The sequence below is a fragment of the Callithrix jacchus genome, chromosome 3 (genome assembly GCF_049354715.1).
Source record: "Callithrix jacchus isolate 240 chromosome 3, calJac240_pri, whole genome shotgun sequence".
NCBI lineage: Eukaryota > Metazoa > Chordata > Mammalia > Primates > Cebidae > Callithrix > Callithrix jacchus.
Window position 1 is genome coordinate 116,721,620 of NC_133504.1, and position 14,783 is coordinate 116,736,402.

General features: G+C 34.1%; 1 protein-coding gene across 3 annotated transcripts in view; it reads left to right on the forward strand.

The window, feature by feature from the left end:
- Positions 1-14,783, forward strand: part of PRKG2 (protein kinase cGMP-dependent 2) — a 127,474-nt gene that overhangs the window by 23,567 nt on the left and 89,124 nt on the right. For all 3 annotated transcript variants that reach the window (XM_035293447.3, XM_017970467.4, XM_035293448.3), the window contains exons 3-4: positions 9,613-9,779; positions 12,731-12,844. In XM_035293447.3, the coding sequence (XP_035149338.1) occupies positions 9,613-9,779; positions 12,731-12,844 (281 nt within the window). The remainder of the gene's footprint in view (positions 1-9,612; positions 9,780-12,730; positions 12,845-14,783) is intronic.

The following is a 14,783-nucleotide window of genomic DNA, read 5'->3' on the forward strand; positions in this document are numbered from 1 at the left end:
CCTACTACTGCCATTTAATGAGTTACTAGCACATTATTTAAGTTAATGTGCATAATATTCCTATGAAGTAGGCATAATTACTGTGTCCTATTCACAGATGAGAAATCCGAGATTCAGAAAGGCGAAGTTACTTGTCCAACGTAATGAACTGAGGATGGTGTTGCTTACTCTGGCAGCACGTATGCTAAAATTGAAGCTAGGAACTGCCAGAGTTGATATTTCAACCTAAGATTTTCTGATTCCAAAGTCATACACACATTTTGTAAAGTTAATTTTTAATTGGAGTACACAAAAAATAAAGTGAACATACCCAGTGACCACCAAAATGATCAGAAAATAGAACATTATCAGCACCTTGGAAGCCCTTCATGCCTCTTTCAATTTCTACCCATTATCTACCTTAAAGGGAGCTATTATTTGCACTACTCTTATCAGCGGCACTACTTTTTACCTATTGTTAAAATGTATTTAATGGAAGTATGGAGTATATACTCTAAAGACTGGCTTCTTTTGTTTCTATAGTGAGATTCATTTATGTTATTGTATATAACAGAGGTTCACTAATTGTCATTTCTGTATAGTATTTATTATATGACTATACACAATCTGTTCATTCTATGATTTATAGGCATTTGGTTAATTCTGGTATTTAGCAGTTATAAATAATGCCATGATGAACATTTTTGTACATGTATTATAGTGCATATGAATTATGATGGGTATAAGCCTGGGGTGAAGTTACTGAGTAGTACATTATATCCAAGTTTAAGATAGATTGCCAAATAATTTGCAATATATATTTGGTTAAACAAATATATATTCCCACCAACGCATATTTGTATTACTTCACATGTTCAATAGCATTCAGTCAGTATTTTTCATTTTGGGCCATTCCACTGGATATTTTGTGGTATCTCAGCGTCCTTTTAGTTTTCTTTTCCTTAATAATTAACAATGGTGAGCACTTTTCAATGTATATATATTCTGTTGAGGTCCGTTTATCTCTCATAGCTCTGCAGTATAACTGTTGTCAAAAATTAGGAATCTGCACGTGTACATCAATTTTAAAGTTTATTTTCTGTTCCAGAAGTCTTTTTTTAAAATTATTTTAATTTTTTAAATTATTATTATACTTTAAGTTCTAGGATACATGTGTAGCTCATGCAGGTTTGTTACATAGGTATACACATGGTTGTTTGCTGTACCCATCAACCCATCATCTACACTAGGTATTTCTCCTAATGCTATCCCTCCCCTAGTTCCCCACCCTCCAACAGGCCCCAGTGTGTGATGTTATCCACCCTGTGTCCATGTGTTCTCATTGCTTGGTTCCCACTTATGAGTAAGAACTTGCAGTGTTTGATTTTCTGTTCTTTTGTTAGTTTGCTGAGAATGACAGTTTCCAGCTTCATCCATGTCTCTACAAAGGACATGAACTCATCCTTTTTTATGGCTACATAGTACTCCATGGTGTATATGTGCCACATTTTCTTTATCCAGTCTGTCATCAATGAGCATTTGGGTTGGTTCCAAGTCTTTGCTGTTGTGAACAGTGCTGCAATAAATACATACATGTGCATGCATCTTTATAGTAGAATGATTTATAATCCTTTGGGTATATATCCAGTAATGGGATTGCTGGGTCCAATGGTGTTTCTGGTTCTAGATCCTTAAGGAATTGCCACACTGTCTTCCATAATGGTTGAACTAACTTACACTCCCACCAACAGTGTAAAAGTGTTTCTATTTCTCCACATCACCTCCAGCATCTGTTGTTTCCTGATTTTTTAATGATTGCCATTCTAACTGGCATGAAATGGCGTCTGATTGTGATTTTGATTTGCATTTCTCTAATGACCAGTGATAACGAGCTTTTTTTCATATGTTTGTTGGCTGCATAAATGACTTCTGTTGAGAAGTGCCTGTTCATATCCTTGACCACTTTTTGATGGGGTTGTTGTTTATTTCTTGTAAATTTGTTTAAGTTCTTTTTCTGGATAGTAGCCCTTTGTCAGATGGACAGATTGCAAAAATGTTCGGCCATTCTGTAGGCTGTCTGTTTATTCTGATGCTAGTTTCTGTTGCTGTGCATAAGCTCTTTAGTTTAATTAGATCCCATTTGTCAATTTTGGCTTTTGTTGCCATTGCTTTTGGTGTTTTAGTCATAAAGTCTTTGCCCATGCCTATGTCCTGAATTGTATTGCCTATGTTTTCTTCTAGGGGTTTTTATGGTTTTAGATCTTACAGTTAAGTCTTTAATTGATCTTGAGTTAATTTTTGTATAAGGTGCCAGAAAGTGATCCAGTTTCAGTTGTCTGCATATGGCTAGCCAGTTTTCCCAACAACATTTATTAAATAGTGAATCCTTTCCCCATTGCTTGTTGTTTTCAGGTTTGTCAAAGATCAGATGGTTGTAGATGAGCAGCGTTATTTCTGAGGCCTCTATTCTGTTCCATTAGTTTATATATCTGTTGTGGCACCTGTACCATGCTGTTTTGGTTACTGTAGCCTTGTAGTATAGTTTGAAGTCAGGTAGCATTATGTTTCCAGCTTTGTTATTTTTGCTTAGGATTATCTTGGCTATATAGGCTCTTTTTTGGTTTCATATAAAATTTAAAGATGATTTTTCTAATTGTGTGAAGAAAGTCAATGGTAGCTTGATGGGGATAGCATCGAATCTATAAATTTCTTTGAACAGTATGGCCATTTTCACAATATTAGTTCTATCTATGAGCATGGAATGTTTTTCCATTTGTTTGTGTCCTCTCTTATTTCCTTGAGCAGTGGTTTGTAGTTCTCCTTGAAGAGGTCCTTCACATCTCTTGTAAGTTGTATTCCTAGGTATTTTATTTTCTTTGTAGCAATTGTGAATGGGAGTTCACTCATGATTTGGCTCACTATATTTTATTGGTGTATAGAAATGCTTGTGATTTTTGCACATTGATTTTGTATCCTGAGACTTTGCTGAAGTTGCTTATCAGCTTAAGGAGATTTTGGGCTGGGACAATAGGGTTTTCTAAATATGCAGTCATGTCATCTGCAGACTGAGACAATTTGACTGCTTCTCTTCCTATTTGAATCCCCTTTATTTCTTTCTCTTGGCTAATTGCCCTGACCAGAACTTTCAATACTATGTTGAACAGGAGTGGTAAGACAGGGCATCCTTGTCTTGTGCCAGTTTTCAAAGGGAATGCTTCCAGCTTTTGCCCATTTAGTATGATATTGGCTGTGGGTTTGTCATAAATAGGTCTTATACTTTTGAGATAAGTTCCATGAAAACCTAGTTTATTAAGAGTTTTTAACATGAAGGGCTGTTGAATTTTATTGAAGGCCTTTTCTGAATCTATTGATATAATCATGTGGTTTTTGTCATTGGTTCTGTTTATGCAATGGATTACATTTATTGATTTGTGTATGTTGAACTAGCCTTGCAGCCCAGGGATGAAACTGACTTGCTCATGGTGGATAAGCTTGTTGATGTGCTGCTGGATTTGGTTTACCAGTATTTTATTAAGTATTTTTGCATTGATGATCATCAGGGATATTGGTCTGAAATTGCCTTTTTTTTTTTTTTTTTTAGTATCTCTGTCAGGTTTTGTATCAGGTTGTCACTGGCCTCATCAAATGGGTTAGGAAAGAGTCCCTCTATTGCTATTGTTTGGAATAGTTTCACAGGGAATGGTCCCAGCTCGTCTTTGTACCTCTGGTGGAATTCTGGCTGTGAATCCATCTGTTCTCAGCTTTTTCTTGGTTGGTAGGCTATTAATTACTGCCTCAATTTCAGAACTTGTTATTGGTCTATTCAAGGATTCAATTTCATCCTGGTTTAGTCTTGGAGGATGTATGTGTCCAGGAATTTATCCATTCCTTCTAGATTTTCTAGTTTATTTGCATACAGGTATTTATAGTATTCTCTGATGGTAGTTTGTATTTCTATGGGATCAGTGGTGATATCCCCTTTATCATATTTCATTGTGTCTATTTGATTCTTCCCTCTTTTCTTTTTTATTAATTTGGCTAGTGGTGTATCTATTTTGTTAATCTTTTCAAACAACCAGCTTTTGGATTCATTGATTTTTTTTGAAGGGTTTTCATGTCTCTGTCTCCTTCAGTTCTGCTCTGGTCTTATTTATTTCTTGTCTTCTGCTAGCTTTTGAATTTGTTTGCTCTTGCTTCTTGAGTTCTACATAATCATAGCTTTCTGGGCTCCATGGGGTATGTATGATATGTATTTTTCACATGCATAATCATAGTTTCCTGGGCTCCAGCTGGCTTATTCTATTTATTAGAGAATAAGTGGGAGATATTAGATTGAAACCCAAATGTTAAAATCTTTCAAAATCATTGTGGGAGACTTTTTCTTCTTTTAATTTTGCCAAATTTGCTCCATGTATTTTGATGCTATCTTATTAAGTGCATATATATTAGAATATTTAGATATTTCTCATGATATAAATATGTAATATTCCTCTTTATTTCTAGAAATGTGTTTTTCATTAAGGTCTACTTTCCTGTATCAGAGAAAAATTTATTTTTAGTTGATGTTTACATAGTATGTCTTTTTCCACCTTTTTATTTTCAGCCTTTCTATATATTATCTTCAAGGGATGAATCTTATAGCAGTATACACTTATCATTTCCTTTTAAATTTTATTTTACTAGTTTGATAATCTTGTCTTTATTTTGGGTATTTGCTATATTTATCTCTGATGTAAATGTAAAATATTTGGGTTTAAATCTAATATCTCCCACTTATTCAGTTTCTTTACCTGTTTGCCATGTTTCGAGGATTAATTAATTATATATTTTAATTCCATTTTATCCTTGTTAGCTTTTATTTACTTATTTATTTTATTTAATCTTTAAGATGGAGTTTTTCTCTTGTTGCTCAAGCTGGAGTGCAGTGGCACAATCTCGGCTCACTGCAAACTCCAGCTTCTGGGATCAAGTGATTCTCCTGCCTCAGCTTCTCGAGTAGCTGGGATTACAGGGGCCCACCACAATGCCTGGCTAATTTTTGTATTTTCAGTAGAGATGGGGTTTGCCAGGCTGGTCTCAAAATCCTGACCTCAAGTGATTCACCCACCTTGGCCTCCCAAAGTGCTGGGATTACAGGTGTGAGCCACCGTGCCTGGCCTATCCTTGTTAGCTTCTAGTTAAACATTCTTTGACTAATCTTTCAGGCCTCACTAGAAATTATGGCATGCATCCTTAATTAACTAAATTTTTAACATAGGTTAGTACTTTTATCAATTGGTGGACCTTACATTATGATAACTCCATTTATTGTTCCTACAGTTTTGGCTGTTTTCTACATTTATTTATTACGTATTTTACACTGCACATGGTATTATTATTGCTTTTTGATAAATACAAGCTTTTTTAAGTCACCCACAGATTTATGTTTTCCATTGCTCTTTCTTCCTTCTAACATCTGCCAGTTTCCATCTGAGATCATGTTTCTTCTGGCTGAAGCTCTTCACTGTTATGAATCTGTTGCCAATGAAAAAACATTTTGAAAATATCTTCCTTTTGCCTTCATTTTTGAAGGTGATTTCAACTGGGTAAAGATACTGAAACAGGCTCTTTGGAGCACTTTGAAGGTATGCTACTGTGTTCTGGCTTCCGTTATTTCTGCTGAAGAGTAAGTTAGTCATTTAAAAATAATGCCCTTTTTTTAGAGTTTTCTCATTGTATTCGGTTTTCAGCAGATTGACTACGGCAGGCTTAGATATGGTTTTCTTTTTAGTTATTTTATGCAGAGTTTATAATGAATCTTTTCTGTGCTTGATGTCTTTTAATTGATTTAAGCTAACTCTTTGTTTGTTGAGATGGAGTATCGCTCTGTTGCCAGGCTGGAGTGCAGTGGTACGATCCTAGTTCACTGCAACCTCGCCTCCTGCGTTCAAGTGATTCTTCTGCCTCAGTCTCCTGAGTAGCTGGGACTACAGACATGTACCACCATGCGCAGCTAATTTTTGCATTTTTAGTAGAGATGGGGTTTCACCATGTTGGCCAGGATGATCTCAATCACTTCACCTCACAATCTGCCCACCTCAGCCTCCCAAAATGCTGAGATTACAGGTGTAAGCCACTGTACCCAGCCTCATTTAAGCTAACTCTTGAATATGATTCCTTTATGTATTGTTTCGGCTCAATTATTTCTCTTTCTTCAGTATCCCAGATTATACATATGTTCAACTTCTCTATTATGCCTCACAGATCTCTTGTTTTGATTTTTACTTTTATATTTTGCTTTGTTTTCCATCCTAGATTCTCTCTAATCTTCTATAAATATATTCTACCTGCCTATATCTAGTTTATAATTATTTTCAGCTGCATTTTATCAGATTTTAAACAGATCTTTTGAGTTTCAAGCTTCAGATATTATGTTTTTCAGTTTTAGAGTTTCCATTTGACTTCTTTAAAGATATATGTTTTTACTGACATTTCTGTTTGTCCTTAGAGCATAGTGCTTATAGTTAAACTCTGCATCTGATAGCTGCAATATACTGATCTACTAGGGTTCTGTTTCTATTGTCTTTCTTTTCTTTGTCCTTAGTCATTTGGCCTTTTCTCTTAGTACGCCTGGTAACTTCTAATGTCATGACAGATATTTCTTATTAAAACAACTGGAGAAACTTTGAGTGTCTAGATTTTGTGAACTTCCTATAGAGAATATTTACTTTTACTTCTGGTAGGCAGTTAGGCTAGTGGCTGATAGCTGTAACCAAACTAGTGTTTTGTTTATTTGGTAGCTGTTTCCAGTGTTTTTGAAAGCTAGCCTGTTTTTCTTAGTTCTTACTCCTAGGCTGCAGCCCTTCAGATGTCCCATCTGAAATCCTGGGTGTTTACCTGAGATTCTGGTTTACCTGGGATTCTGGTAAACACCAAGATTTCAGATGGGACATCTGAAGGGCTGCATCCTAGGAGTAAGAACTAACCATCACATCATCCCATTTCATGGTGTGCTTTAAACGCTAACTTTTTTCTTTGAGATAGCCAAGACTGTGTTAAGTAGCTGCCTGCAAAGCAGCAAATGCCTTGAAGGAAATGCAGAGGAGAATGTCAGCCTCATGTTCCCTTGAGGATCATGACTCTAAGTTGTTGCTATGTTGATAGATCTTCAATACTTCCAACATATTTTCTATCTAATCACCTTTTGGTTGTTTTGTTGGATAATAGCTGGCCTGTCACAGTTGTAATGTTTATGTTTTTAATCACTGCCGCATGCTGCTCTTAAACAGAAAGCTCAAGAAAAGATACTTCTTCATAAATTTATAATCTTCTTTTGAGAAAAATTCATAGAGAATAATTTTACTAATTAAAGACCGTTACAGTATGTTTACACACTCAGTTATAAAAGTATGGGAACTTTTTGAGGCCCTGAATCATGTTTAATTTTTATGTCCTAAGTAAGTGCTTAATGACATTTTTAAAACAGAATGTGAATACAAGTACTCTAGGAGTTCAAAGAAAAAGAAAGGATTGTATAAGTTACAGCATCCATTTAAAATTATGAGGGGTTTCTTGGTGGATCTATAAGATTTGGAAAGGTTGAGGGGTTAAAAGTAAGTTAAGTCAAAAAAGAAAACATGTTCCATTTCTTAAGGTAAAGTTCAAAGTAAAGAATACCAACTTATCTGTAATAGAAAATTTGCTTGAGGGACTAAGTAATGGGTAGATAGAGTGGAGCCGTGTTGTAGAAAATGGTGAATACTGGGTTGTAGGATATTGATGTTTTTTTCCTGTGGGCAAAGAGTCTTTTTGAGTACTTCCATGGAATGTTGGCAGAAGGTAAACCAAAAAAGAAATAAATAAAAAAGACATTGAAGCATGCAAAATACTGGTAAAGAGATTTGTTTATTGCAAGACTTCTTTGAATCTTTAAAGTGTGCATTGTAAATTTCCAAAGTTGCTTAAACTTAGCACACTTTGCTTTTAGAGAAACAGTGTTTCTTGGAACATACTTTGGAAAATTGGGATGTGTGGGCATTGAGGAAACACTGACTGGAATATTATACTAACATATAAACTTTGTGAAAGCTGGAGCTTCTTGATATTGTTCAGTTCTGCTAGTTATACTAAGAGGATTACCTAGCAAAGATATGTTCTCAATATATATTAAGTGAGTTGACTTTAGTGGATAAAAATGAATGGGATGAGCATGAAATCCATGTTTTGATTTTTTAAAGTGAGAATAATCTGATAATACAGTAAAGATGGATTTTAAGGGAAATAGGCTAGAAGCTTAATCCAAGAAAAGAAACTTTGACAGTTGTTGAGACCTAATATTTGTTCTTGGACTGTGGTGGCACCCTTGAAAATGGGAAATAAAATGGGTAACAGTGATACTTTGTAAAGAGAATTGATAAGATTTGGTAGTAGATTAGATGAAAGTTCTGGAGGCACTCAAAGAATTTAAATAGCTTTGAGTCACTGGAGGGAAGAAGAAATTTCTTTGTACAAGACTTCGTACTGTTTTCTTCATGTAGCCTCATGATCTGATGGATAGAGCCGTAAAAGAATTATTTAATTTCATCAAGTCTTACTTTTTGTTTGAAAACTTTTTGTGTAGAAAAGATCACCAGTTTCCAAACAGTAATTAAGAGAGAGCTTGAATGAAAAATACAGAAAAAAATTATTTACAAAACCATGCTGAGTTTTTTGATCAAGATTAAATATATTGCACAGATTCTGACATAGCCCATAGAGCATCTTTTCCTTTGGTGCAATAATTTTATGATATCTATATATAAAGAATTTTAATTAAAACATTTTAAATTTATGTTAGTGAAGATTGGGTAAATATTTTGAGCTGCACCTTTTCCAAAATAAAGCAGAGAGTTATAAAAATATCAACAAGTAGAACTTGGATTTGAGGAATGAATGGGGCTGTGAGATTGGAAATGTTAGTTCTGTCTAGTTCACACATATCTAGAGTAAGACCTAGTCAAACCTAGACTATCAGCATCACCACCTATGGCTGATCAAACCTACAAGCCCCAAGAGCTTTCTCCCTTAGAAGAGAAAATGAGATGGAATGAAAGCAGCTCAGACTTCAGACTGACCTATTTAGTTTTAAATCCCATGAAAAATAAGTTTCTTTTTACTTCTTAGTCTACTTCTTCATAAAATAGGAATAGTAATTATCTCATAATATGGTAATGAGGATTAAATAAAATATAAATAACTAGTATTATAGGCTCTATGCATGCATGAATACATCAATGAGTGAAGACTGTGTTCTCTCTTAAATACAACTCCTTTATATCCACAAGATTTGCTTTCCATCTAAAAAATCATGTGTCCATTAGTAGTGCATCTATGGCTCTTGAGTAATCCTACATTTTTGGTGATGTCAGTTAAGCATGATAATAATATTGGTGTCATAATGACTACCAGAATAATATTCAAAATATTTTCATAGGTTTTTCATGTAAGTTATGGTCTTTATAAGGGTGAAGTGTTTGGTGGGGTTAGAAAAAAATGTCCTTGCTAGAAAGTTAAAATTTTGTAGGTAATATTATAAAGAATGAGAATAAAGTGAATCTAAATAGTAAAACATGATTTTCATTAATTGTAACTAACATCTCCTTTCCATTATACCAGTGAGAAGAAGCTCATTACAGATGCCCTTAATAAAAATCAGTTTCTGAAAAGACTGGATCCTCAGCAGATCAAAGACATGGTGGAATGCATGTATGGGAGAAACTATCAGCAAGGGAGTTACATTATTAAGCAGGGAGAACCAGGAAACCATATCTTTGTGCTGGCAGGTGGGTTCCAGAGATTTTTCCAATTATTATATAATAAATATTTTGCCTATTATGATTTTTTGCAAACATTTATAAAAATGTGAAACTAGTTGCTCTATTTGTAGAAAGTGTAACATATTGAATTCATGAAGTAGCAAAATTATTGATCTAATCATGATGATGGTAATGCTTGATATATGCTGAATGATTTTTATGTATCAGTTATCCTACTGAACACTTGGTATCAGTTATCCTACTGAACACTTGTTAGAGAGAGCTCATTTTATCTTCTCACCAACGTTGTAAGGCAAGTTCTCTTTTTTCCATGTTACTAACATGAACTATGTCTCAGAGAGAGTAATGTCACACAGCTTATAAGCAGTGGAGGTAAAATGCACATGTAGTCGATTTGACTGAAAAATTCTTCTAATCACAATACCACTCACTCAGAAAGTATTTTTATTCAAAATACTTCTGTTTAAGTTAACATTTTAAGATAATACACCAGGAAAAAAGAAAACAATTATTATTTTGATTCTGGAAAAATTTTTTTTTTATACCAATGATTTAAAAACATAATTTGGGTACATTTGACCAACACACAAATCAAATGAAATGTCTTACAATTAAAACTGGTGTTTTTAGAATCATTTAAATGGTTTCCTTTATCTGTGATAATATGAACATGCTTACATTTTGGGAAGATTATAATGATTAGATAGGCAAAAGATTTATTTTTGTGGTGTATAGATCTTAAAATGACTATTCAGTGTTTATATTTTTTATACATCAAAGCAAAAAGATTATCTTAACAGGGATTAAAGTTATAGAACATTTTGTCACATTCTGGCACAACTTTTTGAGTTTTGTGGAAAAAAGTTAAAACTGGCTTACGCAGAAGGAGTAATAAACAGAGGTATGCTTTTTATTTTGCAGTATAGTTCCTGATAATCTAAATAATGCTTTTATTCTTGTTCCTTTGGGGCCTTAAATGTGAGACAGAAGTTGTCTATCTAAACAAATTAATAAACATGTATTATTCTATTTCTATATAAAAGGTTGTTTTCATATACTTGGATTATTTGAACATGCTAATTTTATGATTATTTATCACCTGCCATATATATCTTTGTAGGTACCTTTAAAATTATGCAGTTATTCACAAGTAATCATTCTACTTAACTAATAAGTTATAGTCTTAATTTAGCCAGCCTTCAATTTTCTAGCGACAAATTTTCTCTCTTGCAACTTTTCTCTTAGCCATTTTAACTTATGTTTTAGCAACACTAGAGTATTGCAGCAAGAGAAGATGGGTCATTAAGTCAACGAATACTTATGGAACTTCCTAGGAGAGGATAAGAAACTGATGTTAGCCTATCTTGTCTCTTCCCAAGGAGTTCTAATGAAAGGCCCAGGGAGAGAAGAGGTTGAACACAAGTCAGTATCAAAACAGCTATTGAGATCAGGACTATGGCACATATGGAAATAAAAATTAGAAGCTTTTTTATTTGAACTAATTACAGTGTCACCTAAGGACTGAATTGCCTGGTTTAATTATCTGGTTGAGCAAATTAATTTTATAATTAAAAATATTTCCTTTATGAAACATAGCATGAATAGCAAATAGTAAAAGCATATTTAGCTTAAACTTTTGATATTCCGTATAATCCTTCAGCATTGCTCAGGTACCATGAGCTGTAACCAATTTCAAGAAAAAAACTTGAAATACATTAAGATTCATGATATCAACTGCACAATACCACTAAGTGGCCTTGATAGAATAGAATTTAGATAATGAGAAATTTTAAATTGCATGTCTAACCTGTAGGATTTGGAGCCACAACTGAGTGTTTTTGTTTTCCTTGCTAAAACAAATTATATCAGACTAAGTATGTTTTCTCCTTTGTCCTCTCAATGGCTTTGACACTTAGAACAGTTTTCAGCACAACATAGGTAGTCAGATCAGTTTTGCTGAATGAGTGGATGGAGATGACCCAGAGCTACTTAGTGGTGAATTAGGAAAAGGAAAGACTAATTCTTTAAGGAAAGGAGACATTGCCCCACCATTTTTTCTCCTCTGAGAACTTACATCTTTTTCGCTTATGCTTTTAGTTGGTTAAAGTTTTGTTTGTATTTGTTCAAAGCCAAAGAAGAGTCAAGCTGCCAAAGCAAAAAGATAGTGAAGGGGTTGCACAGTGCTGCCTCTCACTTCCTCTAGTCTTTGCCTAGGTAAAGATAAGTGCCAAATGCTCTTCTTAGTGATTTTCATTTGTAACTATTATGTATTACATTTAAATAAATGAGAGGTTAGATAACAATTGAGGTACTACGAAGCAACTCGCCCAAGGTCACATAGGCAAAAACGAGTTGAATTAAGACACAGCCAGGCAGTCTGATTCCAGGGCTGATCTACTTACTGGTTATGACAGATAGTCATTCCATCAGTATGAATAAGTGCTCTGTGTTTTTAAGACATGCAGTGATTGATGAGCTCCTCATAAAAAAGAAATAGTTTCATGTATTACATTTCTCATAGGTTATAATGAATTTTAAACAAAACACTTGCCATTCACTGCTTCAGGAAAAGAACATGTAAAAATAATAATATTAATTATGGCTAACACTTACAGAGCATTTACTATGCGCTAGTCATTGTTCTAAGTTCCTTACCTATGTTAACTTATTTCATTCTCACCACTGCCAAATAATAATAACAATAATAATTATTGTCCTCATTGTCAATGAGGAACTTCAGGCAGATAGAGTCAGTTTCTCAAGATGACCCAGCTAATAGTAAGTGGCAGAGGTTGTTTCATTCTGCTCTTTTAACTGGTATATCATACATAATGAGAATCATAAAATATCTTACCTATATACTTTGTGTGCTTTATGATTGTTTTATTTTTCTATTTTATGGTATCTACATGGATTTTGATTATTTGTGTGGGTGTTTTAAAAATTCTACTTGATAGAGGGTCGACTAGAGGTGTTCCAGGGGGAGAAGTTGCTGTCATCCATCCCTATGTGGACCACATTTGGGGAGCTTGCCATTTTATACAACTGTACAAGGACTGCCTCTGTTAAAGGTAATAAAAGAGGAAATGATCCATCTTTGAATTGTTGTGCCATGTTAAAGATAATCTAGTTCAGTCACATTTGCACCCTGATCCAGAGTCTTTTTTTTCTCCTCTTTTACCCCATATGTTCTTATAATAATGCTATACCTATTAAGGGATTTATATGGAAGCATTTACCTATATAATTTAAGATTACAAGAACTTTTCTGGATACCTGTGTATAAAATGTAAAATGACTTTTAACTATTTACAATAGTAAAGACATGGAGTCAACCCAAATGACAGCAATAGACTGGGTAAAGAAAATGTGGTACATATACATTATGGAATGCTACACAGCCTTAAAAAGGAAAGAGATTATGTTCTTTGCAGGGACATGGATGGATCTGAAAGCCATTATCCTTAGCAAACTAACATAGGAACAGAGAACCAAACACTGTGTGTTCTCACTTATAAGTGGGAGTTGAACAACGAAAACACATGGACACAGGGAAGGGAGCGACACACATTGGAGCCTGATGGGGAGGGATGGCGGGTAGGGCATCATGATAAATAGCTAATGTATGCGGGACTAAATACCTAGGTGATGGGTTATTAGGCACAGCAAACCACCATGGCACACATTTATCCATGAAACAAACCTGTATGCCCCGCACATGTATCCCAGAACTTTAAATTAAATTAAATAAAAAATATAAAAAGGTTTTTTCTGCCAAAAACAATGGCTTTAAGCTGACTGATTCCAATATTTGCTTTAATTGCCACTTCACATTTTACTATGTAGACTTATGTGTTTGGCTCATCAAGAATGTTTGCTTTCTAGCCAGTCTCAATGAGATTCTGACCATATTATAAGCCAGAAAAATTAATTAAACCAATGAAAATGTATATATAGCAAAAGGAATAAGAATTAGAGCAATTAGAATTTTCATGAATGACTTTGGGATTGGATTACTTTATTTGCTTTTCTTTAGATTTCTATTTTATTGACTTTACAGCAATCTAGACCCTTGTAATTAAGGACTGAATCTGAGGGTGAGAAGGAACATGGGAATTGACATTGAAATGATCTTGGAAACACATAAAAATGATGTTTTTCGGTGTTTGGGACTGGGTTATATGTGTTAGCTTTGCTGAGGTATTTGATAAAAATGTAGATTCTGGGACTCTACTCCCAACCTGAATCAGAGTCTCTGGCAATGGAGATCAGGGATCTTGTATTTCTAACAAGAATATCAGGATGATTCCAATTAAAAGTTTGGTAATCCAGAACTTTGGGTTTTAACCTATTTTGTAGACTTTGATTATTCTTTTGTTAAAAAAATATACAACCAGAATTTCATCTAGATTTTAAGAGCCACCACTTCTGCCCCTCTTTCTTTTTACATTTTATATTTGCCTTTAGGTCTTTCCTGTAAAAAAAATTGTCTCAAAAACTTTCTTTTATAGTCTCTTTCAAGTAATTTGTATGCATTTTACACAAAAATAACCGTAGAGAATCTTAAATAATATGTAGCTTCTTTAGCAATGGTGTCTGAACAACATAAAAAGACACATTAAAAACACACATACACACCGGTCTCTTTAGCTTTCAATCACCTGTTTGTGATTTCACTCTCCTATTATGCTACAAATTGACTGGCTTTCTCTTGTATCCCAGCAGGAATTCTAGAGTACATCCTGATGATCTGGTGCATAATCGAGAATTGCAAACTAATTTGAGTATCATTCTAACTATAACACAATTAGAAAGGACATTTTTTGCTAGTCATTTCCAAAGAATGGTGTATTTCAAGGCCAAAATGATTTATAAAATTGCTCACTATTTATTTTGCCGTCTCCTTCATTTGTATGTTTAAATAATGCATTTTCCAAAAAATGTCATTTTGTAAGAACAAATTTATTGATTTATATTTTGGAATGTTTTCACAATGTGGTACTAAATGCT